A 24,290-nucleotide genomic window follows, 5' to 3' on the forward strand; every position below is an offset into this window, starting at 1 on the left:
AAAAAAATAAATGAGAATAAAACTGAGCCCCTAATCTGTAGCCCTGCAGACTCCTCTAACATCCCAGTGAATATTCCTGGACTGTTATTTTAAAATTTCCATGCAAGAAAGTTTTGCATTTCCTTTGATTCTATAGCAAAATTAAAATCATGCGCGTCATTTGAGGATCTATACTACTGCAACCTAGACTCGCATCTCAACTACTGCAATTCTCTCGATGTGGAAATTATTCAATCAGCCTTATGTCACCTGCAATTAGTGACTATATCTCCTCCTGGACTTGGCTCTGTTGACTGGTAAATTACACAACTATCTGTTTTTTTTTACAGCTAAAACAGTTAATCAATTAGTCAACTGTTTTGATAATTAAGCAATCAATTAATCATTTGTGGATGTCTGATCGCAGGTGGGCCGGAGCTCACACCTCCTTGCTGGAATGTGATCTACACCGGGTGTCTGTGTGTGTGTGTGTGTGTGTGTGTGTGTGATGCTAATTTGTATGTTAAACTGGCCAGGTGGTCATCTCAGGATGTGGGCCCCAGTATTAATAATTCTTCGAAGCTACTCTCCGTTCTCCAGACATCTTTATTGGGTCCTGCCCCGTTCCCACTACCACACATTGCTTCAGAGATTTTTCATGCAAACATTTGCAAAAAAATATTTAAAAAAATGCCCAAATTTCTAGGTGTAAAGCTTATTTCTTTTTTGCCATATCATCACTGTAAACTGAATGATATAAGATGTTTTGGCTCTGGGAAGTTGTGATGGTTATTTTTTATTAATAGAGAAAATATTTAATTCATTGATAATGAAAAGATTGTTCTATAGATAAACTGATTTGACTTATAAGAAAATGTTTTACAGATATATAATTCTATCTGCTCCAGATACAGTTCTACAGAGGAATCATCCAGTCTGTTCTCTGCACCTCCATCACTGTCTGGTTTGGCTCAGCAACCAAACAGGACAAGTACAGACTTCAGTGGACAGTCAGGACTGCAGAAAAGGTCATTGGTGTGAGCCTGTCCTCCATGGCGGACCTGTACACCACACGGGCCCACACCCTGGGCATAATCTGTATGAACTCCTCCCCTCTGGACGGTGTTACAAGTCACTGTACGCCAAGACAACCAGGCACAGGGACAGTTTCTTCCCCTGTCACTCTGATGAACACTTGACCCACAACAGTATGACTGGACAATAACCCTCAGTGCAATACCTGTAAATATACATTGTACAGATTATACAGATTCGTATTTTAATTCTTATTTTTATCTCATTTTCTAATGAACATTACTTTGTCTGCATTGTTTATTGCTTGTTTATACTGTTTATTTTGTTATACTACACAGCCTTATGTTGGTTTACTGTTTACTTGCCACTTGCATGGGGATATGTACATGCACACCGAGAGCCGATTCTGATGTTCCCGATGTGGCTTCTGTATTATTCATTTGGGTTGTTTATCTTTAGTTTGAACCAAGGGTGCTTACTTCTCTCTCTCTCTCTTAGGGACAGTCCCTTCTCTTGTTCCTATTAATGTCACTCAGGGTTGTCTGACCACATTAATGTTAAATTAATTTCCTGAGAATTAAACTTAGGGAATTTTTTTAAACAGTAAAAGCACAGATAGTCTTGATTACATGATGATAAGACAGGATAGTTTACATTTACAACCACAGCTGACTTCCTAAGAAACTACTCTATAAAGCTAAAGAAGTTCCCTGTCATTTTATATTTTACTTCCACATAAGAATTTTTTATCAGTATTATTTTACACTTTTTAAAACCTATCTCAGTTTCTATGAGTGTCTTGTTTACTTCTTCACATATTCAGTGAATTAATTTATGGATTTCTCAATGTGTTTTATTAGTTTGTCTTTATTGAGAGACTGCTAACCTTACCCGTTTCATGTTTATTTTCACTTCCCTTTTTTGATACTGAAAACATGGAGTCCAAATGTCAGGACTTCCCTGACATATTTAAAGTGCTGACCAGAGAAACATTTTCATAAAGCTGTGGGACTTGCCAGAGCCAGATCCATAACAGCAGCAGCAGAGGTCAAGATGTCCTGACTTTTAGTCCCTGTGTGGGTCAAACGGCATTCGCACGTTTTTGTCAAAAATGAATTGGCTCAGGGTCAAGATAACCCAGGTGGAGGTAAATCGGATCAATTTCATGAACTTTAAAAAACTATGCTATACAACAGTTTTCCCAGGCTCAGTAGGACTTTTGTTAACTAGGAAATTGATTTTGAAGAGTATTCTCATGAAGTCTGGAGCAACAGAGTATAAAGCCAAGCCATAATACAGGTTGCATGTCTACAATTTTACTGATAGCTCCAGATAGAAGATTAATACTTCTCAGATCTTAGAGGCCTGAATAGGTAAAACCCCAGTATTTCACAAGAAAAATGAAAAGTCAGACGAAACGATAATCAGTAGAGCTGAAATACGTTTTGACATTTTTCTGATTTTGCTCAGTTGGAGTTGAAAGAAGGTGCAATATTGCTTCATACACATAATAAAACAAGACTGTTGGTGGACACATCTTTAGTTACAAAACTACAACCTTTTCAGACACAGGGTCTTCATCTGATATTAACTGATTAAACAGAGGCCTTTATGCAGAATAATCTAGAGAAGGAAGCCAGGAAACATGTTGTCTGTTTTGCTCATGGGCACCTGAACAGGCTATTGCGCATATCAAACCTGTTAAACTCTTCTTACAGGATCATTTCTATAACCAGTAGTTAGCCTGTCCAGTTTCATTCGCACACATTCACTTTCAGGATTTTGCTATCTTTCTTTCCAAACAGGTGTTATGGTTTTGGGACTCGCTTCCTGTTTTGATGGTTTTGTTTTGGTTTGGTTTCCAGGCTGTGTCACCTTTACCCCAATTCACAGTCATCTCTCATTGTTTCCACCTGTTGTTCATTATCCTCTGGTCTCCAGCCCATATACTGTATATTCTCTTCCTTTCTTCTCAGTTTCTTGCTAGTCCATTCACTGCTCACCACACCCTGTCCGTTCCTGTCATGCGTCTCCTGTTTTGTTTTCCTGCTTTAGCTATCCCTGGACCATTTCACCTTGCCTCTTTGTTGGACTTTTGACTTTTCTGCCATCGTGGATTCTTGGCTTCTGGGTTTGTTTGTTTGTTTAGTGTGTTCTTTTGGATTTGTTACCTAGCTCCCTGGCTGAACTGTTTAGTTGCGGGTTTTGTAGAGTTCTTTAGTTGAGCTTTTGTTGGGTTGAGCTTCTCTGAATTTTCCTTTGTCTCGCTGTTCATTATCCATCATATTAAAGACTATTAAGAGCTCCGTCCTAGTCTGTGTCTGCATTTTGGGTCCAATCCTAGCATTAGACCTGACAACAGGTAGACCCAATCTTTCTCTTCCTCTTGACATTTCAGTAATCAAATCTGTGATGTCAGCGCTACAAGATAGCTTATCTAACTCCCAGCATGCCCTCATGCTGCTCACTCACCACAGCGCCCACTCTGCCCCGAGGTCCTCTCACGCCACGATCCCCTTTATTACCCTGCAAAGGAAGAACAGCTGCCATGATATGGAACAGAAACAGGCAGTTTGCTCACAAAACCCTCACTGTATTGATCCAAAATATTTAATGTATAAAACATCTTTAATTTTACAAGGTAACAGTTCAACTGTGGTCAAATCCTAGGATACAAACAATGGATTGTACGAGTGTACATTTTATTTCGTGTAGAAATTGAGTAAGAAAATCCAAATTCAGTTTAGTGCTACACACACACACACACACGCCTGTTTGCAGAGCATCATGTCATTTGATGCATCATGTGCTGGTGCACAGAAAACAATGATGGTGGTTGTTTTGACAGACATCATATGTCACCAGTGTGTGTGGCCTTTCAGACTGTGTGTGAATCATTCCCTGTGATGAAGTTTGTGCTCTATGAATAACATGGTAGTGGAATGGGTGAGATCTTATCAGGTGTCCAGACCACCTGTAGTCCTGTCCAGACAGTGGTTACATTGAATTCTCATGGCTGGATCATCTGTACAAACATCAGGAAACTGAGCTGATAAAAAAACAGCAGGGAGTGAGAACTTTCCCAGGCTGTGACTATTGGCAATTAGAAATTTAATCAGTTCGCTTCATTGCTGCTAGGAACAAAACACGGCACTACTGCTGCTAAACTAATAAAAAATAAAGTGAATTGATTTAATAGTTCCTGTTATGCAACTCTGTGCAACACAGCAATGACCACTGAGGCTCATGGGTACTGTAGTATTCAGTGCCATTCCACATAGTCGATTGCAGTAAAAATTAAACTCTGAGAAGATACAACGAAATGGCTACAACATACTGTAACTGTACAGCACTGTTAAATCATTAGGGACATGTCTATATTTCTCTGCTGAAGAACGGTGATGTTAACTTTTATATACAAACTGACAGTGGGGTGAAAAATACCTCAGAACTCTGCAGCTCAACAGCTACAACATACACAAAATTAGCTAAACTAAAAAAACAGAAAAGACTTAACTAAAACTGAAAAAAAAAAAAGAGTTCAAATACACTTTAATGGTATCAGAAGAACTGTATATGACTTGAGACCTGATTTCTTTTTAAAAGTATTGAACAAAACAAAAGTTCTGCAATTTTTGTTAGGGATTAATAAAGTATTCTGCCTATCTTTGTTGCAGAGATGCCCGTGGAGAGAAGATGCATTATATATTTGTTACCTTGGGACCAAACAGTCCAGGCTCTCCCATCAGCCCCGGGACTCCTATAGGGCCCTGAGGAGACAAACAGGGGGATAAAGGGTTATTTGTAGATTTAGGGTAAATACAGATGTGAATACAGTTTGTAAAAATTTGTGAATCTAAACCACACAAACTCACATCTTGACCAGGATCACCATCACTGCCTGACAGGCCGTCGTAACCTCTAGTGCCCTGAGAGAGAGAATTTAAAAAACTGATCAGACAGAAAACACCTTGTAGAGCATACTGGTATGATTCAGTATAACTGGCCAGCAAAGGTTCTCTGAAACACATTAAAATGTTTTGTTTTGCTAAAGCCTGGAAGAACAATTCAGCCTGAAATCACAGGAAATTTATAGTTATTTGTACAAAACTAAATTGTATTCACCTGTTATGTTAGAAAAGCAGCTTGTCATGTGGTTGCAAGCAGAGTTTATTTATTTATTTTACCATAAATACAACAAAAGCATTACTGAAAAATAAAAATGATTCAACTCTAATGGAAACTATGAAAACCTCAACTGGAACTAAAATAAAATAAGGAACAAAATAGAAGTATGGTGCATCTCTGACTCAGTGTACCAATAGTAAATTTCATCTAATGTTCCATATCATTTATATACATGAAGAAGAATATTAAACCTCGCATAATCACAGGTGACCAGGTCAGATCATCCTCCCAGTAAAACCAACACAATGTCAGTCATCATCAATAAAACCACAGCAGGTACAACATCCCAAAATAAAAACTTGCAGACACAGGTGTTTAGTGGGGTTTTCATACAGTAGCGGTCCTCTGGGAACCTCATATGTACTAAACACAGATATAACCACCACAGGAGGGCTGTGCACCTGAACAGAGCATTAGCTCTGTTTATTATACTGTAAAACAGCTCTATTACCAAAGAGTCGACCAGTCAAACCACTGTAACCTGCTCATGGTGAGGACTGTGTGACAAGGAACAAAAAGCATGTTTACATATTTGTTCTACTCTCTTTACTTTTACTTTTGTTTACTTTCATTTTCTTTTGCTTTATTTATCTTACGTCTGACACCAACAACCTTCATCCCGCTGCTGGTTTTGGTGCTTTTGGTTTCATCTTTGAGTTACATACTGTAGTTTTTCTTGATTTCTATGTGTTCCTGTGATGATATACCATCATGAAGAAAAATTAAGTGGCCAACCATTACCAGATGTTCCTGTCAGACACGTGAAAGACAACTTTAGGAGTACTGTAAATGATAGATTTAGAGAAATGAACTGTAAACATGTTCTGAGTAAACTCTGAGTCCATAAATGTCTCTCAACACAGTTTTGACATAGTCAGATGACTGTATTTGTTTTCTCCCACAGAGCTCAAAGTAGCAGTGACTACTTGGGGACATTTATTATTTTAATTTGTGTGCCTTCCTCATCTAGTTCATGGATCACTGGGCCACAACTTTCTGTTTCATACATGTCAGTCGGCACAGTTTAAATTAGATGTTGACTCAGTAAAGAAACTATCAAAAAAACCTAATAGTAATGTTGGTATTTTTCCCCAGTTTAGCAGAAGGTTTTGTGGGCAGTTCTGTACTGTGACAAATAAATATGAAAGTCTAGAAAATTTATTTCAAAATTTCAAAAATGCTCATGGCCCAGAAATGAGAACCAGAAACTTGCCTTAGTTCCTCCTTGGGAAAATTTATTTCTACAGGTCTTGTACTTGCTGCCAGTGTGATACTATACTGGCTGAGTACTACTACACTGGTTATGACCTTTACTCACAGATAAACAAATGTCCTCGTTCTAAATGTCACATTCAGAGTCAGATGATACAGATGGTCAGACAAGACGTGGGATGACTTTTACAATTCCTTGTGAGTTTCATCTGACATAACGTGCTTGTTTTGTTAGGTTGAAAAAACAATTAATTTAATCTTATAAAGAAAATATAGTTCTCAGTGGTCTCACTAAGCAATATCATCAATCTAAAGGATAAGGCCGGTCATTTTAACAGTATTGTCAACAGTCCCCATATAGTGACTAAAAACCATCTATTAGCTGTCTCTACTCACATTTCATGTCTGTCAGTCTCCAGCCTGGATCAACTTATTCCTCTGTGCCATAGACCTCTGAAGGTGTTCAAAAATGATTAAACATCAGTGAAACACACCACTGCACTGGGTGACGTTTCCTCATTATGAAACACCAGACCCACATATTTGTTAAAAATGTGGCCCCAAAAGCTCCAAACGACCAGAACTTTTTACAGCATCTGAGGTGGCAAGACTCATGAGACCTCCCTGAAAGCGTGAGGAGCTTGTGGACTGTAAACAAAACAGAGAGCCTGCAGGAAGATCTCACACAATGGGTGTGTTTTATAGATGTGTTTTCAATCATTCTACATAAATACAACCATGGAGATCTCACGCACATGCAGTTGGCTCTTTCCTACTTCAGACACTGAAGAAAGTTATGGTGGTTTAGAGCTTTTGGGGACAAAAGAACTGGACTATCAGGGCACCCCATGTGGAGTGGAGCTTTAACTGCTTTATATACTATTGGCAGTTAGCTTCAGTGGTATCAAATCTAGGGGATGGGCCCCTCCAAATGGTCACCGGATTAATGTTAGGGTCTGTGAGATGATTAATGGGGCAAAAAAGAAGAAAAAATAAAGTTCTGATGCACAAATCTCTTTTCAGTAAATGCAGTAAATACTTTTATTTAAATAAAAATATGTGAGAAGTTCAGAGGAGAAATGTGTCTTTGGTCAAACTCATAAACAAATGTGATAAGAGGTACTAGCTGGTCAAAGTTTATTTTGAGGGGGTCCTAAGCCTAAAAGGTGCCTGGTTTAATGTTTAACTATGTTTGTGTTTAACATGTTTATCATAATAATTTATGTAAAATCTTAATCTGCAAAGTAACTAAACATAGCAGCAGCTGTCAGATAACGGGAGTGGAGCAGAAATACAGTATATAATACAAAATATACAGTAAATATATAAATAGAAATAGTTCAATACAATGCCTTAAAATGTACTGTAATTAAATACTGTATGTGAGTAACAAGACTTTACTTCCCATCAGCAACTGTGTCTTATGTAACGCTGGTTAGTCACTTGTTTATACACCATTAGCTTTCACACTGTTGCTTTTCACACTGTTTCCCGCATGTTGTCACAATTTTTTTTGTAAATACAAATTTGTAGGTTGAGCTAATGCAGTATTTTGATGATAATTGATGCTGACATTTAGTATTTTCCAAATCTGACTATTTTCACTGCATGGTGGTGCAGTGGTTAACGCTATCACCTCACAGGGTTCGAGCCCAGGCCGACCCAGGGCCTTTCTGTGTGGAGTCTGCATGTTCTCCCTGTGCCTGCATGGGTTCTCTCTGGGTACTCCAGCTTCCTCCCACAGTCCAAACACATGTAGCTTAGGTTGACTGGTGACTCTGAATTGCCCGTGAGTGTGAGTGTGTGTGGTTGTTTGTCTCTACGTGTCAGCCTTGTGACAGACTGGTGACATCCAACCCTCACAGCCCTTGTTAGGATAAACAGTATAGATTATGGATGGATGGACAGACTATTTTCAAACAAAGCCAGACTAAAAGCACCACCTGGAGGCCACGATGGTTGTTAGAAGTTTTTCCAGCCCTTGTGCCTTGTCATGTCTTCAGCAACATCCCTTTGCAACGGTCATCACAGGTTGCACGTGTACATGAGTCACAGTATCATTAGGTCAGTGAAAAAGAATGTTGTTCCTGTTTTATCCAAATCATTTTTACAGCCTGAACAAGTAAAATTATCCAGTAATTAACAAGAAAAAAAACTAAATTAACTTGTGTTATTTTCAGTCCTAATAATCTCACAATGCTGCAGATTTGAATTGTGACCACTGGTTATAAATCATTCATTTGAACCTTTTAGTTAATTTTAGAGTCTTTCCAAGTCTGGATATAAAAATGTGACATTTGTTCTGAAGATTGTGATAGTGGAGAGTTCGTCCTCTGGGGAGGAGCTCGTAATAATCTGGCAGTTAGATTGTGAGAGAACATTTTCATCTGACTGTAGCACCAGAATAAAAATCACGAAGTCACTGTGATTCATCGTCTGGGACACTGATTATTCACATTTAGGAATTTGACCAGAGGTGTTTAAGGAATGTTGGCGAGGCCAACTCAGACTTAGTCACTACATCCTTCACTGAGGTTTCAGTATTTCATCTCTATAATTAATTGTTACAGTATGAAGTTCGTCATTTGGAAACTGAAACGGAAGCTCTTAATCACAAACCCACACATACACTCACACACTGAGGTATGTAAACTTACATCAGCTTCACAGAAACATCAGTGAAATGGCAGACATGTTTGTACCTTTGGTCCTCTGGGTCCGATGCCTCCTGGCTGACCAGGATAACCCTGTGAAGACAAACAGGAAATATTCTTCTCTGATTCTTTTTATAGATGTGAGGAAAAATAATCAATCTTTCATAGCAATAATAGTCGCACTGCAAAAATCAAGTTCTCAGAAATGAGCTAACTGGCTAAAACAGGTTAAGTGAGTGCACAGAAATACTGAGTGAAAATGAAAGCGAGAGAGTGAGTGATGTCATTGTTGTGCTCTGATTTGGATAACAACAAAAACACAAATACAGAATCGGTCTTTGTGTACATGCAAACAAAGGTTTTCTGTGCTTAGAAAGTCCCACGGCTTGTTAGACCCGAGAAGTAACACCTTAGGTATCCTACACTCAGACCTAAAATGGGTCACATGTAGCTGTTAACTGACAGCATTAAAACTCTTAACATCAGTTTCTTTTGTAGAAAGCTTTGTCCCTGTTAGCCAGGATAATTATACACTTTTAAGAGCTTTTAATATCTCAGAATAGGACACAAGTCAAGGACAGACTGAAGGAGAAAAAAAAGTGCCTGATCTGAAGCAGAAATCTAAACAAAATGTGAACTGACACAACACAGAGTAAAAATTCAGATAATCTCAGTGACCAGAGATGATACTGATAAGTTCTTACAGTGTAGCCTCTCTCGCCAGTGTCACCTGGAAAGCCGGGTGCACCTGTCTGACCCTGTGGGAGAAGACAAGACATCAGGATTCTCTATCGACCTCTACTGGCGGGCAGAGGGACGTGCAACACTAGTATGACCAATAGAGTCCCATTTCACCCAAGTATAGAGGAATAATGTGACTACGGAGTGCAGGAAAGGTCTATTGGACATGTAACACACCTCCAAGCTAAGTAATGGAATAAAAATCTCAACAATATTTAGGTGTACATCAGTAGAAAATGCAAACACTTTAGCTCCTCTGTACTTTAAATTTTATTTCCACACCTTCTGTCCATCCCGTCCCTGACTACCCTGTTTGCCTTGGTCACCACGAGACCCCTGAACAGAAAACACACAGTAAGCTGCATCAGAAATGAGAAGTGCTAAACAAATGATGGAAAAAAAAAACTCTTACGGTAAATAAACTCAAAAACACATTGAAACATGAACCTACAATGAGATTTGAAATATTTCGCCGTTGTGTGACTTTAAAACATTATAATTCCTAAATTCTTAATTAGATAATTCCTAGAATTGATAAAGCAAGTCTGTTTTTCTACTGAAACGAGATTAGATGATTTTTTCTGAAAATAATGTACAATTCGATTTCTCTTTAATATGATAATAGCAATATAATTAATATATCATAGTATTGTGTGCCTTCACTTTACATCTAATGTTTTATATCTAATTGTTCACAAAATGTTGATGAAATATTGTTTTAGATGTAATGACAGTAATGCATTCAGCCTTCTGTGTTTCCTATTTAAACTCTAAAAATGCTCTTTAAGTTTTAAATATTCATCAAAAAGTTGAAACTAAATGACAAAAAGTGTCTTTTACACCTTGAGGAACAATACAATCTAATCAAACATATCACTTATATATAAAACTATTAATAAATATAACTTGTTTTGTCTCTTTAAAATGAAAAAAGAAGTTTAAAATTTTAGGAAACAAAACGCTGTTTTTTTTTTAATTCAAAAAGCACGTAAATGCTTGGGTGTTAATTTTCTTCTTTACCTCAAAACCTTTACCTCCCTTTGATCCTGAAGGCCCTGCGTCTCCACGAGGGCCCTGAAATAAAACAAATATATTCAATGAAAATAATAAGCTCTGTGTGTCTGTAAAATTGACTTCATAGCTAAATAAATATGAACAAAGAACATATACTATAATATTAAAGCAGCCTGACATGATATTAAGATGGTTCACATGTTGTTTCACAGCCCGCACATCTACCTAAAAACCCCCAAATTAACCATCAGCCTCTTTTACTGCATCACTCTTCCCTGGTTTCTGTTGTTATGAAGGAGCCACTGTGACGGCCAGCTGTGTGGCAAAGAGGCCAGTGGAGGAAGCCAAAAGTCTGGGTGATTTCCAACTGGATGGATCCGCAGTTAAAGACTACCTAGAGCTTTCCACAGAGAGACAGGTACTTCCTCTGACAGTTACTATGGCTCCCTCTCTTTACTGGTCTCAACGTGTTTACTAGTTCTCATCAAGAATACTTAAAGTGTTCATTTTTATATCAGTGCCTTGTACGTAAGCCAAAAACAACCATGGTCCATTTTATACATTTTATAATAATTTACTAATATATCACATGAAAAAGTCTCTCTTGTCCAAAGATTACTAGAATATTAACATGTGATCTTGAGATACAATTAATGCAGCCACAGCCTTTCTAGGCCTCAGTTCAACTGAAGTTAAAGTTGTTTCTGAGGAGTTTTCTCCAGGATTTAGTTGGTGACAATCAAATGCTGTATTTACAAAATATCAACGAGGCCTTCAAAATATGTAGTGACCCCATTCGCATCTAAATAATTAACACTTAAAACTCTTTGTATTTTTACCCAATAATGAATAAAAAGACATTTATAATTGAATTCATAATTTTTTTTATCATTATTATTATTATTTTATTTTGTAATTTGTCTCCCACGTTGCAGCTTCTATTTTATTTTTAATTTAAAGAAAACTTTGTTTCAATGCAATTGCTTTAGCTTTAATGTTAATGAGAGGTAAACACAGCAATAACAGGACATACTGTATTTGAACCTCTCTGACCTACATCCACTAACTAATGTGTCTCACAGCAACAATACTGAGTTTTAAAGCTCCTAAAACATGTGAATCGTGTGTTAGGCCAGAGGGCAACAGGACTCCTATCATTACATAATGAAATAATAAGAAAAAATGCCAGATTTTAGATGGATTCATCTAAGAAAGAGGATGACTCACTAATAGTAGTTTGTGCTTATTAGTGCAGTAAACTGCAAATTTTAATTCTGCATATTTCCACCAGAGAGGTGGAGAAGTCGCTGTTTCCTTACAGTCTCACCAGGAGCTCCGACTCCTCCGCGGGGTCCGTCCATACCAATGTCACCCTGTCGACAGGAAGAGACGCCAGATTTTTAAATAGCAGTGTCTATGGGAGCTGCACATAGTGTTAGAGAACTGGTCGGTTAAATTTTACTGATGTTTAACAAATCCAGCTGTGATGTTTTATGACATGTTCACACCCAAATAAATGTCTGAGTGTAAAAAAACATGACTCATTACAAACTAAATAAAAATAAGATTATAAAGAAATATTCACATTTTAGAACAAATTAACTAGTTTTATAACAACCAAAGCAGAAACTGCTACTGTGTAGTTACAGTGTGTTAATCCTGTGATAAGTATGAAGTATATCTCCAGAAAATGAACTTAATCTTGAGGCCTGTATCTGTCAGAGCAGAGTCAACACCACACTGTCTCTGGTCAGAAGTGCTGTGTTTAGACTTTTAGACCATCTAACTGGGTTTATTCTGGGACATGTGTCAGTCAGTGTGTGATTACCTTCAGACCCATATCTCCATGCCCACCCGGGTCTCCTGGAAGTCCAGGTTCTCCCTGGTGACCACAGAAAAAAGTTCAGTTAAACTGTAAGTGTACTGTAGTTTTTAAAGGTCTATTATCTTGTTTTACGGGTCCACTTAGATTTATTAATTTATTCTGAGGAATAAAGAATTTAGGAGGCTTAAAATTTGATACAGTGAGTATCAAATTGTTTTATGAGTAGGGACAGTAGGGCCTAGTAATGTCTCCTACCAGCCTGCAACTGAAATCAAAAAACATTTTATAACTAACATTTCTATCAGAGAAAATATTTAAGTTGTATGTATTTATAAAAAAATCTTTTCACTACCTTTAACACCGTTTTTTATAGAATCTGTAGTCAATGTTTCATGACTTTTCAACAACTGCAGATACTCTGTAATATGACTTTAACATTTGAGTGAAATGTTTCACTCCTGCACTTTTATTTTCTACAAATCAAAACCAGATGTAAGCAGTGAAGCTTCACAGGGGGGCTGTCTGTAGACGCTCTGCGCTGGTCTACCCACCATGGCCCCAAAGAAACCGGAAGCTCCTTCGTCTCCTTCAGGCCCAACATCGCCCTGTCAGACGAGAATAACAATAGCAAGGCAAATAATGTAATGTTTCAGTATTGATAATTGATCTCTAAAGCGTTCCTTGACCAATACACAGTGAGCTACTCACACCACAACATTTTTATAGTTGGAAGATACTTAAATATGTCAGGAACAGTGGTTGTAATCTAGTATTCATCTTATTTTATTGTCCAAATAAAAAGAGAGTAAAAAGACTACTTTTTTTTACCCACTTGTTTTCACTTTTACTTTTACTTTTACTTCTTTGTTTGGCATTAGTGCCCATTTTATTTTAAGAGGCTGTGCATTTTCATTTTCACTTTAGTATTTTTTTCTCTCATCTGAATCCGTTTCCTATAACACCGTGCCCTTTCTTGCACACTGTGATGGGAGGTGTTGGGACATGCTTTACTCACCACTGGTCCAGCGTCTCCTCTTCCTCCCTGAACCCCTTTGGTTCCTTTATAACCCTAAAAAACAACAGACAAATAAAATCACAGGATAATCACCCTCTGAGCTCTGCATCAGCAGGAGAACTTACACATGGAGCTGCCATTTAAATATTTCTTTAGTCAGGTTCACCATAATCAAACGTGCAGTAATAATGTGTTAGGCTCCGACCTCTCTGCCTTGAAGTCCCGGCTTGCCAGTTTTACCCTGCAGACCTCTGGATCCCTGACAGAAGGAGAGAAACAAGAATGAATTAGTAACCGGTTAAGACAAAGATGACAAACCAAATGAATTTACTGACGCAGATTATTTGTTGTCGTGTTTCTGCAAGTGACTGTACTTTAATCTGAAACAGATTAAACTCTAATGATTTGTGATTTTCTGCTGATGTAGCACCATTTTCAAAAAGAGCAACAAAATGTACTGTAGTGCTGTATGCAACAAACAGGCTGATGTGTGCTTCACACCAATATAACACAGCGGCACTGTAACATAAAAGCTGCCATTTGACACATTCATAGTTGAGTGGGTACCTTTGGTCCAGCAAAGCCAGCAAATCCAGGCTCCCCTGGTTCACAGTCGCACTCTGTTGGCCCCTCCTCCGCAAGTGCTGCATCACCCCCTGACTCTTCAGAGGAGTCCGTGTCAGGTCCTCCATGAGGGTACACATATGGTACCTGAAACACAACAATATTACACACCAGGAAGTCAGTGAGACAATATGGTAAACAGATTTAGACTTGTATAGCACTTTTCTATGCACTGAAGATCACTCAAAGTGCTTTTACAGTATTAAATCATTCACACACATGGGACAGCCACTGGGAAAACTGAGGATAGTCAACCTCAAGCAAACATTTAACATGAGCGGCTTAAGGAAGTAACTCAATCACACTTCTTGCTTGAGAGACAAATCCTTGCAGGTACGGATGGGGTTTGAACCCATGATCTTTGGTTTATGAGACCAACGCCTTGTCACTTGGCCACTATGCCTACTTACATGCCAGTTGTTGTCACCCACCCACAAGGGTTGAACTTGAGTTGTTCTGTTCTTCATAAAAATAAAGTTGGGGTCACCTTTACAATTTGACTTTGCGTTCAGTTCGCACCTTAAGGGTTTCTTCATCATTTCATATTTAAATTAGGAGTTTGTGGAACAGTTGACGTCAAAGGTTAAAACAAATGAAACAAAGCACAACCCTGACTGTTACTTATAATTAGGTTCCCAGTCAGATTCAAACTGAGACCACTGCAGTTTGTGGTCTAATAGCTTTACCCATGGGGGCACCCAGAACAGGATGTTTAAGGTGTGTTTATTTGCCAGTACTAAGGTTTCATATTTGTGTTACACTTAATTCTGCTCTAACCCTGCTTTGTTGTGCTGGTCGAAGTTCATGTTAAAAGTACTGAAATAGCCAAGTGGTTTCCGTGGGTGTCATGGATATGTCTGATCTGCTACAGCCCTCTCTGTCTCCCTGTTTTTTGTCAACCTCTCTGCAAACAACCTGGGTGAAATAAAACCAAAAAATGAGTAATCCATCAGCCAGATCCTCTAAAATTTGAAATGTGTTAAACAGTGTTATGTGAAAAAAAACCTTATTTACACAATTTTCTGTTTCTACTCTGTGTAAATACTTTGATAAATAGTCAGAATATGCACTTGTGGTCAATTTTTATTTAAGTGTAGTACTTGAAAATGTGAACGACCTCTAATACAGGTGGGTCTGATGACAAGCTAATGCTGTCAGAATAATCTGATGGTACATGCTGTATAAATTCCACACACTGGGACCATTTAATTAATATGCACTTAATTATTATAATCCTCAAAACATTTTAAAAATATGCACTTAATTATTATAATCCTCATAAAAACATTTTAAGGTGAAACTAAAATGAGGCTCAGTGTTTATTCTTGACAAACATCTCCAGTTCCTTGACACCTGTGTCTGCTAATGATGACAATTTGGCAAAAAGATCCAGAACAGCTACTGAATGGACCTTGTGGGGAGTTGTTTCTCGCAACTGATAACAACTTGTTTTAGCAGAGGCAGAGCTGTAAAGACCACCAGCCCGCAGCTGTCCCACCTGCATGGTCTCAGTGTCCTCCTTGGCATAGTGGGACTCGGTGGTGGTGTCGTAGGTGAAGGTATCCTCAGTGATCATGGTGACCTGGCTGGGGTCAGGACCGTAGACGTCGTAGTCCCCCTCGTCAGGCCGCTGGTCCTCATAGGTGTGAGTTGGCTCAGGTGGATACTCTGATGGCACAGAGAAGATGATGTAGTGACATTTTGTCCTGGGAACTTAATGGCACATTTTTACAGGTAATGGTCTTAGTTTTAATTTGGGAGGCCACCTGCCAGTCAGAGTGAGCCTTCCGGTACAGGTCAGACTTGTCAGGACAAAAGCAGTAGCTATATGCCACCTGTAAAAAGGTAAGAATAAATAGTGAGGGACACTGGTCTCACCTGGTTGAGGAGAAGCTAAGCTGTCATAGTGGTTGACTACGGAGCCTTCATAGGTGTGTTCCTCACCTTAACAGACACAAGAACAAAGAGACAGTGAAACATGATTTGCTGGAAACATTCATATGTGAGTGGCTCATTGGACTGGGGGTATGATTCTCATGTCGGATGTGAAAGGTCCTGGGTTTATCTCCCCTACCAGTCCTTACTTTGATGCAAGTGCAATATCTCTCCTAAAAACTAAACACAAAGTGCAATTTCTGAAATGTTATCTATGTACAAAGTGGAAAAAATAACTAAGAAGTTAAAGAAATAAGTAATTTCACCTGACACTGGTGTCTTGAGCAGAAAGGTAACTCAGCACACAAAAATCCAATGAAGGATGAGAAATAACCAGTTATAAAGTTGAAATACCCACTTTCATTCCAAAAAAACAAGTACTTTTTTAAACTTCCAACCAGATTAAATATGAAAGTAAGCTAAATCTCATACTTTTTATATTTTCTAGACAAAACAATTCATATAAAGTTGTAATTTCTCAAGAGAAAACTTTTCATAATGAGAAACAAACTACCTTTTGCTTGTTTCTTATTTTGATTCAGCTCTATCATTTGTTGCTCTTTCAAGAAGGAATGAACAGCTACTTTATAGGCTGTGCAACAAATAATTGTCATTATCAACAGTAATGCTCTATCAACTACAGTTTAAGGCCTCTGACCTGAGTGATGTCCAGAAAATCCATCCTGACAAAGAGAAGAGATGACACACAGCATGAACACGAGCAGCCCTGAGAGGAGAGACGTCTGCAGGGACAAACACATCAGCATTCATTTAATACCCTCTACTGAAGACGGATACATCCTGACTACATGTTTTGCTATAGTAATGGTTTGTCCTGAGAGAAATTGAGAAAATATTTCAGACTGGATACATCCAACCCTCTGTCTGTCAGTAGCATGACATCAAGCAGAGGTAAAGGTACCGCCTGTATTTAAAATCTCATTCAGTCATTTTTTTTTTACAGAAGACAGTTGGGGCCATTGTAAAAAAATTATTTGAGATCTGACTTAAAATTTAAAATGTAAGAAAGATAAAAGAAAGAAAAAAGTCAGAACACATTTTTTACAGTGGCTCTAATCATTTTCCATAGTTTTTTTTTTCTTACTTCACTTTTTCTTTCTTTTGGCTCATCTCAACTTCTCTGTAGAAAGACTTCACATAAATTCACAGGCACATTGCAATAATTAACACTGAATCAGTAGTAAAACAAGATGATCAATACAATGAAACCTGATTCTATTATTTTACTAATTTCTGTGTGGCTCGTTGGTCTAGAGGTATGATTCTCACTTTGGGTGCGAGAGGTCCCGGGTTCAAATCCCGGACGAGCCCCTGCTTTAATACAAAAATAATTTCCTTCCTAGGACTAAAGTAGTGAGTATACATAAGTACAGTGCTGCTGCTGGATAACTACTTAGCAGACATTCTTACTGTTCACACATAAGTTAAATTTGAACAAACCCCTGGAGGAACATACCCAAAAATTTGAATCAGCTGTCTGCATCTCTGCTCCTTAGTGTCACTTTAATCCCTGCTGTGTCTTTATTTTCTTTATTTAAATAGGAAAAGTAATGTGCATTTCCTTCTTTGCAGAAATGCAGCAAAGAGTGGCGGCAACACCTCATTTAACTTCTCCAAGACGATCAATAACAGGTAAAACATATAAACATATACAATATTTTATTAATAATGGGTCAATATTATACAAATCAAAGTTCTCACTATCCTGCACTTCAGATTATTTTTGAAAAATCTCCACAAGTATTATCATTAAAACTCTTCATAAATCTTAAGAGTTTCTGCCAGCAGCGTTTCTGTACTCTGCTAGATGTATGACAGCATGAGGCCTTATAAATAAATGTGCTACAGGTTAGTCTGGACGTGAATCCAAAGCATCCGCTGCAGCAGGTTGAGGTGAGAGTAAACCAGTGACTCTGAGCTCCAGGACCTCAGGGACAGTGAGGTGACATTTTCACTTGCTACACATGATTCCATATTTAACATGTTTTCACGGATATTTGTGGTTTGATATAAAAACCACTAAGAATGTTATGCAACACTGCTGCTGTTTTTAAAGATTGTTCTGGAAGAGGAACTGGAACCTATTCTCACCTGATCTGCTTGTGCACCAAAGAGCAGCAGCAATAAATATCTGCTTTCTCATTGATCACAGTGGAAAATATTCCACAGAAATGTTTTCTCAAAGGAACAATTCACACATGCTAAATAACGTGACCTTCATTATTTAACACATAATGTTATTTCTCAACACACATGGACATGGAGATTGAAGCCGAGTTTGTTTTAAGTTCATCTGCTGCACTAATAAAGAGTTAACAGGTTCTTTTCAATACTTCATAAAACCATTTTAAGAACAAATACATTTAAATGCATTGATAAACGGCATTAGCAAATTTCAGCTAAATTCTCTCCAAGTCAGGATTTAAAGAGTTTGGTTCATCATTTATTTTTCCCACAGGTATAAGTAGAAAAAAATACATGAATAATCATTTTTACAAGCTATAAAACCTCAGATTTTTCTGCTGAAGTCAAACTAAATCATACAAAGACAGAAAGAAAACCTGTTGACACTTAAAAGTAGAAATGAACACCCCATTATTGAGGTTGATATTGGAGCAATAATGACTTTTAAGGCCTGTATTTTGATGCTGTTAAGGATATGCCGACACCGTGGGAAGCACGTCAGAAACTAAAACCTCAATTTATTTTTGCCCAAAGGCCCATCAGAAACTGTAACCAATCCACCCAACTGCTGCTTTGACTAAAGAAGGGTCCACAGTTATTCTCACATACTTCTTCCGTTACCTGCCCGATGACCAAAAATCCATACATTTCATCATCTTAGCTGATCCAAATCAACTAAAACTACAACCACGGCCTGATGAGAGGGTTAAAGGGGAAACCACCTAACGGTAAAAACCTGAAGCTGCGGGGGCCCGTGGACAAACCCAGTCCACCCCACTTACCTTGTCACTGGAGGCTCTCATGGTGCTGCAGTGAGTGCCCTCAGACCAGACCAGATCCTGCACAGGACACTGACAAGGACAAAAACAACGTGGCTGAGCTTTCCCTGAGCAGTCCTCCTCACAGCATTATCACTGCTGGCTCCCCCTGACCTCTCTGTCTCCGCAGGATCCCTCAGGTTCCCAGGCATTGATGGAATCCTCTCTGCCTTTTTTTTTTTTTTTGCTCTTCTTAACAGGGTGAGAAATACCTGAGTGACAATCTAGCACCAGAAGAGAAAGACCAAGACAGAGAGAAAGAGAGATGCATGGATTTGTGCGCAAGTTTAGATCAAGAACATCTTAACCTCAAGTCAACATTGTTTTCAAAAGATGTTGCAAAAGCAACTGAAGTGAGCTCCTAACTCTTGTCAAGGATGAACAATCCTCTAAATGCCTTATTAACAACCAAATATTTAAAAACCATCTGGATCAAAACCTGCATCTAAATTAAATTTCTTGGGTGTGTCTTTTTTCATTCATATAAATGAAGCAAATCATGAGGAAAAAAAAGCTTTTATTCCAATTTTTTAAGAATACCTTCCTCCCAGTAAAATGATACAGTGAATACTTTGCACTTGGTAAGAGGCTGAAAACACTACGTTTAGCTGGAACACATATGGATCCTGCAAATTAGTTTTTGCTCCTTAGTCCAATTTTTACACTGCAAAACAAAGCTCAGCTCAAACCTTCAGTTGTTTCATTAAGTCACGACTTGCACATTTTAAGTAGCATCTTTTTCTGAAAAGGATTTCAGAATGAAAAACCTGTTTCTAAAATCAATCTAGACTTTAAAAACCAAAGATTAAATTTACAATACTTTCCATTTTTCCCCAATGAGTACAGGAACTTTGTGTTTACACTTGAAGACACACTGCAAAATTGAAACACTGAAAGAGTGACCTTTGACCTTGTGGTGAAAGTGTGCCAACTATGACACAACTGTCTAACATTCCACTTAGTTTGTAGTTAAAAATCATAACAAATCAGGCGGGTGGAGCTTGGTCAAGGTGTGATTACACTGTCAAATACTTTAAACGAAGATCAGTAGTAACAGGAGAAAAACTTTAACATATTATTTGCAAAGCACAAAAAGCTCAAAATGTTCATATTGCTGGTTCCCAAAACTTTATTACAATTAATATCATTCCAAAATCCCCCAGATTGTAAACTTAAAATGTCATGACAACTAAAACCTTTGACATCCAGAGGCTGCCACGGCCCTTGACCTCATATGGTCTGACTTCTGTTGTTCCTGATCCAGGGCTGTTACTTCTCCTTCTCTCTCTCCTCTTTCTTCTTCTTTTTCTTCTTCTTTCGGTCATGGTGGTAGTCATCTGGGGAACGGGAATCCCTACAAAGACCCCCCAAAAAAATCATCATAAATCGATGCTACATTTACACTTTCAAAAGGCATTTGCTGACAAATGTCAGTAACTTGTCATAAAAACACTGGTAAAAGAAAGAAGATCAAACCAAGACATTATGTTTGTGCTTCCTTACCTGGCCCTCTTCTTTTTCTTCTTCTTGCGCTCTTTGTCTTGGCTTCGTTCTCGACTGCGATGGTGTCTGCTGTGGGAGTGGTGAGACTCTGAGGACGTCGACCTCCTTTCATCCACCCGCCTGACAAATAACATCAGTCACTTTATAATAAGGTTTCACTTCCTCAGTCTACTGATCAGGAGGACACAGAGTTTTTTTTGTACCTGTGGGGTGAGTGGTCCGATTTCCTCAACTCTTCCTCGCCATCTTCCTCCCTCCACTGTCTGGCGAGCTCCTCCGAGTGGACGTTTATCACCTCTCTGATCACCTGTAGGATTTCCACAGTGATGCCAGATATTCAATTAATTTAGGAACCACACAACAAACAGAGGAGATTGTAGGTAGAGACCCTGATGAACATCATCCTGCGGCTCACTCGTACCTCAGTGTAGGACTTTTTGGTGATGTGAACGTTCTTGGCACGATAGGACTGGCGCCGCCTCTTGTAATCCCTCATCTCTGCCATCAGCTCCAGGTGTGTTTTAGGTTCATTCTGTTCTTCAGCTACACACAAACACACACACTTTACTGAGCGAGAAACCAAACAGCTCTTATTCATCAAAACTAAGCAACATGTGTTCAGAAAAGCCGCACAACATGTTTTTAACAAAGAAAAACAGCTAACAAAGATGACTTCATTTGCTAAATTGTTCCTCTAAAATAAAACAGCCTGTTTCTGTACAGGTGATCTGATACTCAATGTTTTATCAGTTTGATGTTTGGTCCTCTAACATTTCCACAATGTTGGGCGAGTCTTACCCTTCTGAAGCTTGGAAACCAAATCCACGTAGAGGTCTTCATTGCTGGAGGAGGCAGCTTCCTTCTGCTGGCTGAAGACGCCGACCACGTGGTCGTACAGAGCCAAGCGGTCGGCCACAGTGAGGTCACACACAGCTCGCTTGTGGTTCTGAGGCACGTCAACAGGTTGGCCAGAGTACTGACCTGAAGGAGGACCAGAGATGCTTTACACACCCAGAAGTGACTGTCGGAGGTGAACATACACACAGCATCATTTCAATAACTACACATGGAGATATGATCAGTAGAACTTGTCTCTATGACACAAGTCCATGTGATCATCTTTACAAGCTCCTCATCAGCTCCATTAGTGGGAAACCCAGCAGTTGTCTCGAATCAATTGAACGTGACTCAAACTGGAACTGAGACATTACCCAATAGAGAACACAACAGAAAAAACTGCGGTTGTCTCTAAATAGGTAAAAACACTAACTTACATTTACAGGATGCAACTGTGTATTTTATGTACAACAAATGAAATAAACAATGATTGTGTACATGGTTTGCCAGGTAAACTGTGTGAGCAGAAAGAAATTGTTTGGAATCAGATTTTATTTTTATGCTAGATTCCTGGTAGATCTGACAGATCACAGGAGAATGTGATGAAAATGCTCTTTGGCTTCACTTATTTGTTTGTAATTTAACACGCTGAGTTTATTTTAGCTGCTACAAAATACACAAAATATGGACAACTTCTAACTCAGCTGCTCCCTTTCTCTATTTGTATAACTCCTACATTGTGATCAGTCTAGTTCTGGTGAGGGAACTTAAATGAACTGAGTGGAATCATTTTAGCAGTGGGCAGAGAAACAGGAACTGAGAGTTATACTTTGTACACTGTGCATTTTTTAAATATGCAAACGAAATAAGATTTATTTTCATCCACAATGTTAACTGCCTGAATGCAGTGACTGGACTTTCCCCAACACGTAAAGGGAAAAGTGTGTGAGTAGGTGTCCGAGAGTCCCCCAGCGCTGAGCTTTGAAAGGATATGGCATTAAAGGATACTGCATGTAATCAGGCAAGCCTGAACCAGAGCAGCAGAACTTTCTAGAGCCCAACTCCTAATACTCACCCCTGTCGCTGCAAACAGAACACACAACACACACACAGACATCAGCAGATATTAAATAAAAATGACAAACCCAAGTAAAAAGCACCTGGATAGTTAAAGAACTCTTATTTACTGGGTTTACAATGTGAGTGTAACAGAAACGGATGTTCACTGAGAAGGTTTAGAACAAACAGCTGAGTGATGATAAATGAGCGACACCTAGTGGCATGTCATCACCTCTGGAATGTAAGAGTAAATGTTGGATTGGGTAATCGTGAAAAGCTTCTGCCTTTGTGACAGGATGGCACACATCAGCATGTCTGTGGAAACAGTTTCACAGTGAACTATTACAAAATGAGCTTATACCTTGCCAGAAGACTCCTTCCATCCTCATCAGAGGTGCAGCAGATCGTGCCTGCATGATCACCTGGTGCTGGGTGGATTTGTCTGCCATAAGGAAATGACATGATGACAACAGAAAAATACACCACAAAGTTTACAAAGTGTGTTCTGTGGACAGGGTTGGTCGAGCCAGCAACATACACGTTTAACTTGTTTCTTGATTCTTCTTTCCAGTCCTTTTCAGAGCATCTTAGCGCTCAGTTTATGCACAAGGTACCAAGTCTCAATAATTCATAACAGTGGCTGTATTTTTTATTTTGTTTTGCAAGAAAGTTATCTTTAAAGATCTCTGTGAAAAGAACTCATCATATAATTTTCGTTATCTTCAAGACTTTTTCTTTAAATCTCAAATGTAAGAAGGTAATTTACCAAACACTTTACTTTTAACACTCATCAGTAATGACTCACCCATTGTAAAGCTTCTGACGCTGGTGTTCTCGTAACACACAGAAGTGTCGTACATCTCCGCCTGTTAAAAAAAGGTGATAAACTTTAATGCTCTCTTAATGATTACATGCATTAACAGCTCATGGTGTTTACAGTATTCTGATGCATGATGAAGAGAAGCTGATACAGTCTGTGGCCTTTTACTGCTTTGTTGTTCCTGTTACTGATATCACTGGTACAAATGAAGTTTGTTAAACCCACCACTGTAAGCTGTAAACATCTGTTGTGCCTTACGCTGGATCACTGCTACTTTTGTTCTCATTAGACTACAGCAATGTTACCATATACCTGCTCCTCAGCTGAGTAGCCCAACTTTCTAAGGCTGCAGAAGACTTTGTGTTTCTCCAGGCTCCTGACTGGGACTATGTGGTTCGGATCATAGGGACACTGCTCCATTGCTTCCTGAGAGGACACCAACAATGTCAGATGAAAATTAACTGCAAATCCACACATGTATGAGGGGAATATTTTTAACATTAACTTTTAGATGGCACACACTGGCTCTCTGTGTGTCTGTTTGCAGTTTTGGCCAAATGCTATATAACCAAGCAGCCAAACTGACTGATCCTTTAAGAAAAAAAAATTACACAAGAAAAATCCCATAAACATAAAAAGGTGATGCCACTTTCTGATAAAGCATAATTTATAAAGATGACTGTTTGGATTCTCAGTCATCCAGGTCATAGTAAGCTGAAAAAAAAACTTTAAAAAAATCAACTGGGCTAGATTTCTAGGTCGAAGACGTTTCATCTCTCATCCAAGAGGCTTCATCAGTTCTGACTGACTGGTGTTGAGCCGGAGA

At 38.6% G+C, this 24,290-nt stretch overlaps 2 protein-coding genes and 1 non-coding gene across 4 annotated transcripts in view; 1 reads left to right on the plus strand and 2 right to left on the minus strand.

Annotated features, from left to right (window-relative positions):
- LOC109970064 (collagen alpha-1(V) chain) overlaps window positions 1-20,520 on the minus strand; it is a 27,946-nt gene extending 7,426 nt beyond the window's left edge. Inside the window, exons 1-18 of one of the 2 annotated variants that reach the window (XM_020617384.1) lie at window positions 20,442-20,520; window positions 19,210-19,469; window positions 16,881-16,905; window positions 16,166-16,231; window positions 15,786-15,955; window positions 14,231-14,374; window positions 13,869-13,922; window positions 13,664-13,717; window positions 13,200-13,253; window positions 12,652-12,705; window positions 12,143-12,196; window positions 10,830-10,883; window positions 10,092-10,145; window positions 9,773-9,826; window positions 9,117-9,161; window positions 4,890-4,943; window positions 4,731-4,784; window positions 3,487-3,540 (exon numbers count right to left, since the gene is read on the minus strand). In XM_020617384.1, the coding sequence (XP_020473040.1) occupies window positions 3,487-3,540; window positions 4,731-4,784; window positions 4,890-4,943; window positions 9,117-9,161; window positions 9,773-9,826; window positions 10,092-10,145; window positions 10,830-10,883; window positions 12,143-12,196; window positions 12,652-12,705; window positions 13,200-13,253; window positions 13,664-13,717; window positions 13,869-13,922; window positions 14,231-14,374; window positions 15,786-15,955; window positions 16,166-16,231; window positions 16,881-16,905; window positions 19,210-19,230 (1,065 nt within the window). In that variant the 5' untranslated portion in view covers window positions 19,231-19,469; window positions 20,442-20,520. Of the gene's footprint in view, window positions 1-3,486; window positions 3,541-4,730; window positions 4,785-4,889; window positions 4,944-9,116; window positions 9,162-9,772; window positions 9,827-10,091; window positions 10,146-10,829; window positions 10,884-12,142; window positions 12,197-12,651; window positions 12,706-13,199; window positions 13,254-13,663; window positions 13,718-13,868; window positions 13,923-14,230; window positions 14,375-15,785; window positions 15,956-16,165; window positions 16,232-16,880; window positions 16,966-19,209; window positions 19,470-20,441 lie in introns of both variants that reach the window. The other variant, XM_020617383.1, reaches the window with a different exon arrangement.
- On the plus strand, window positions 17,483-17,554 carry trnap-ugg (transfer RNA proline (anticodon UGG)). Its single transcript has one exon. It is a non-coding gene; the product is annotated as a tRNA-Pro (tRNA).
- snrnp48 (small nuclear ribonucleoprotein 48 (U11/U12)) overlaps window positions 19,746-24,290 on the minus strand; it is a 6,907-nt gene continuing 2,362 nt past the window's right edge. Inside the window, exons 2-9 of the mRNA XM_020617385.1 lie at window positions 23,777-23,890; window positions 23,450-23,510; window positions 23,006-23,086; window positions 21,547-21,729; window positions 21,170-21,291; window positions 20,952-21,055; window positions 20,749-20,868; window positions 19,746-20,599 (exon numbers count right to left, since the gene is read on the minus strand). Coding sequence (XP_020473041.1) covers window positions 20,515-20,599; window positions 20,749-20,868; window positions 20,952-21,055; window positions 21,170-21,291; window positions 21,547-21,729; window positions 23,006-23,086; window positions 23,450-23,510; window positions 23,777-23,890 — 870 coding nt within the window. The 3' untranslated portion in view covers window positions 19,746-20,514. The remainder of the gene's footprint in view (window positions 20,600-20,748; window positions 20,869-20,951; window positions 21,056-21,169; window positions 21,292-21,546; window positions 21,730-23,005; window positions 23,087-23,449; window positions 23,511-23,776; window positions 23,891-24,290) is intronic.

This window comes from Monopterus albus, unplaced genomic scaffold (assembly GCF_001952655.1).
Source record: "Monopterus albus unplaced genomic scaffold, M_albus_1.0 scaffold189.1, whole genome shotgun sequence".
Classification (NCBI taxonomy): domain Eukaryota; kingdom Metazoa; phylum Chordata; class Actinopteri; order Synbranchiformes; family Synbranchidae; genus Monopterus; species Monopterus albus.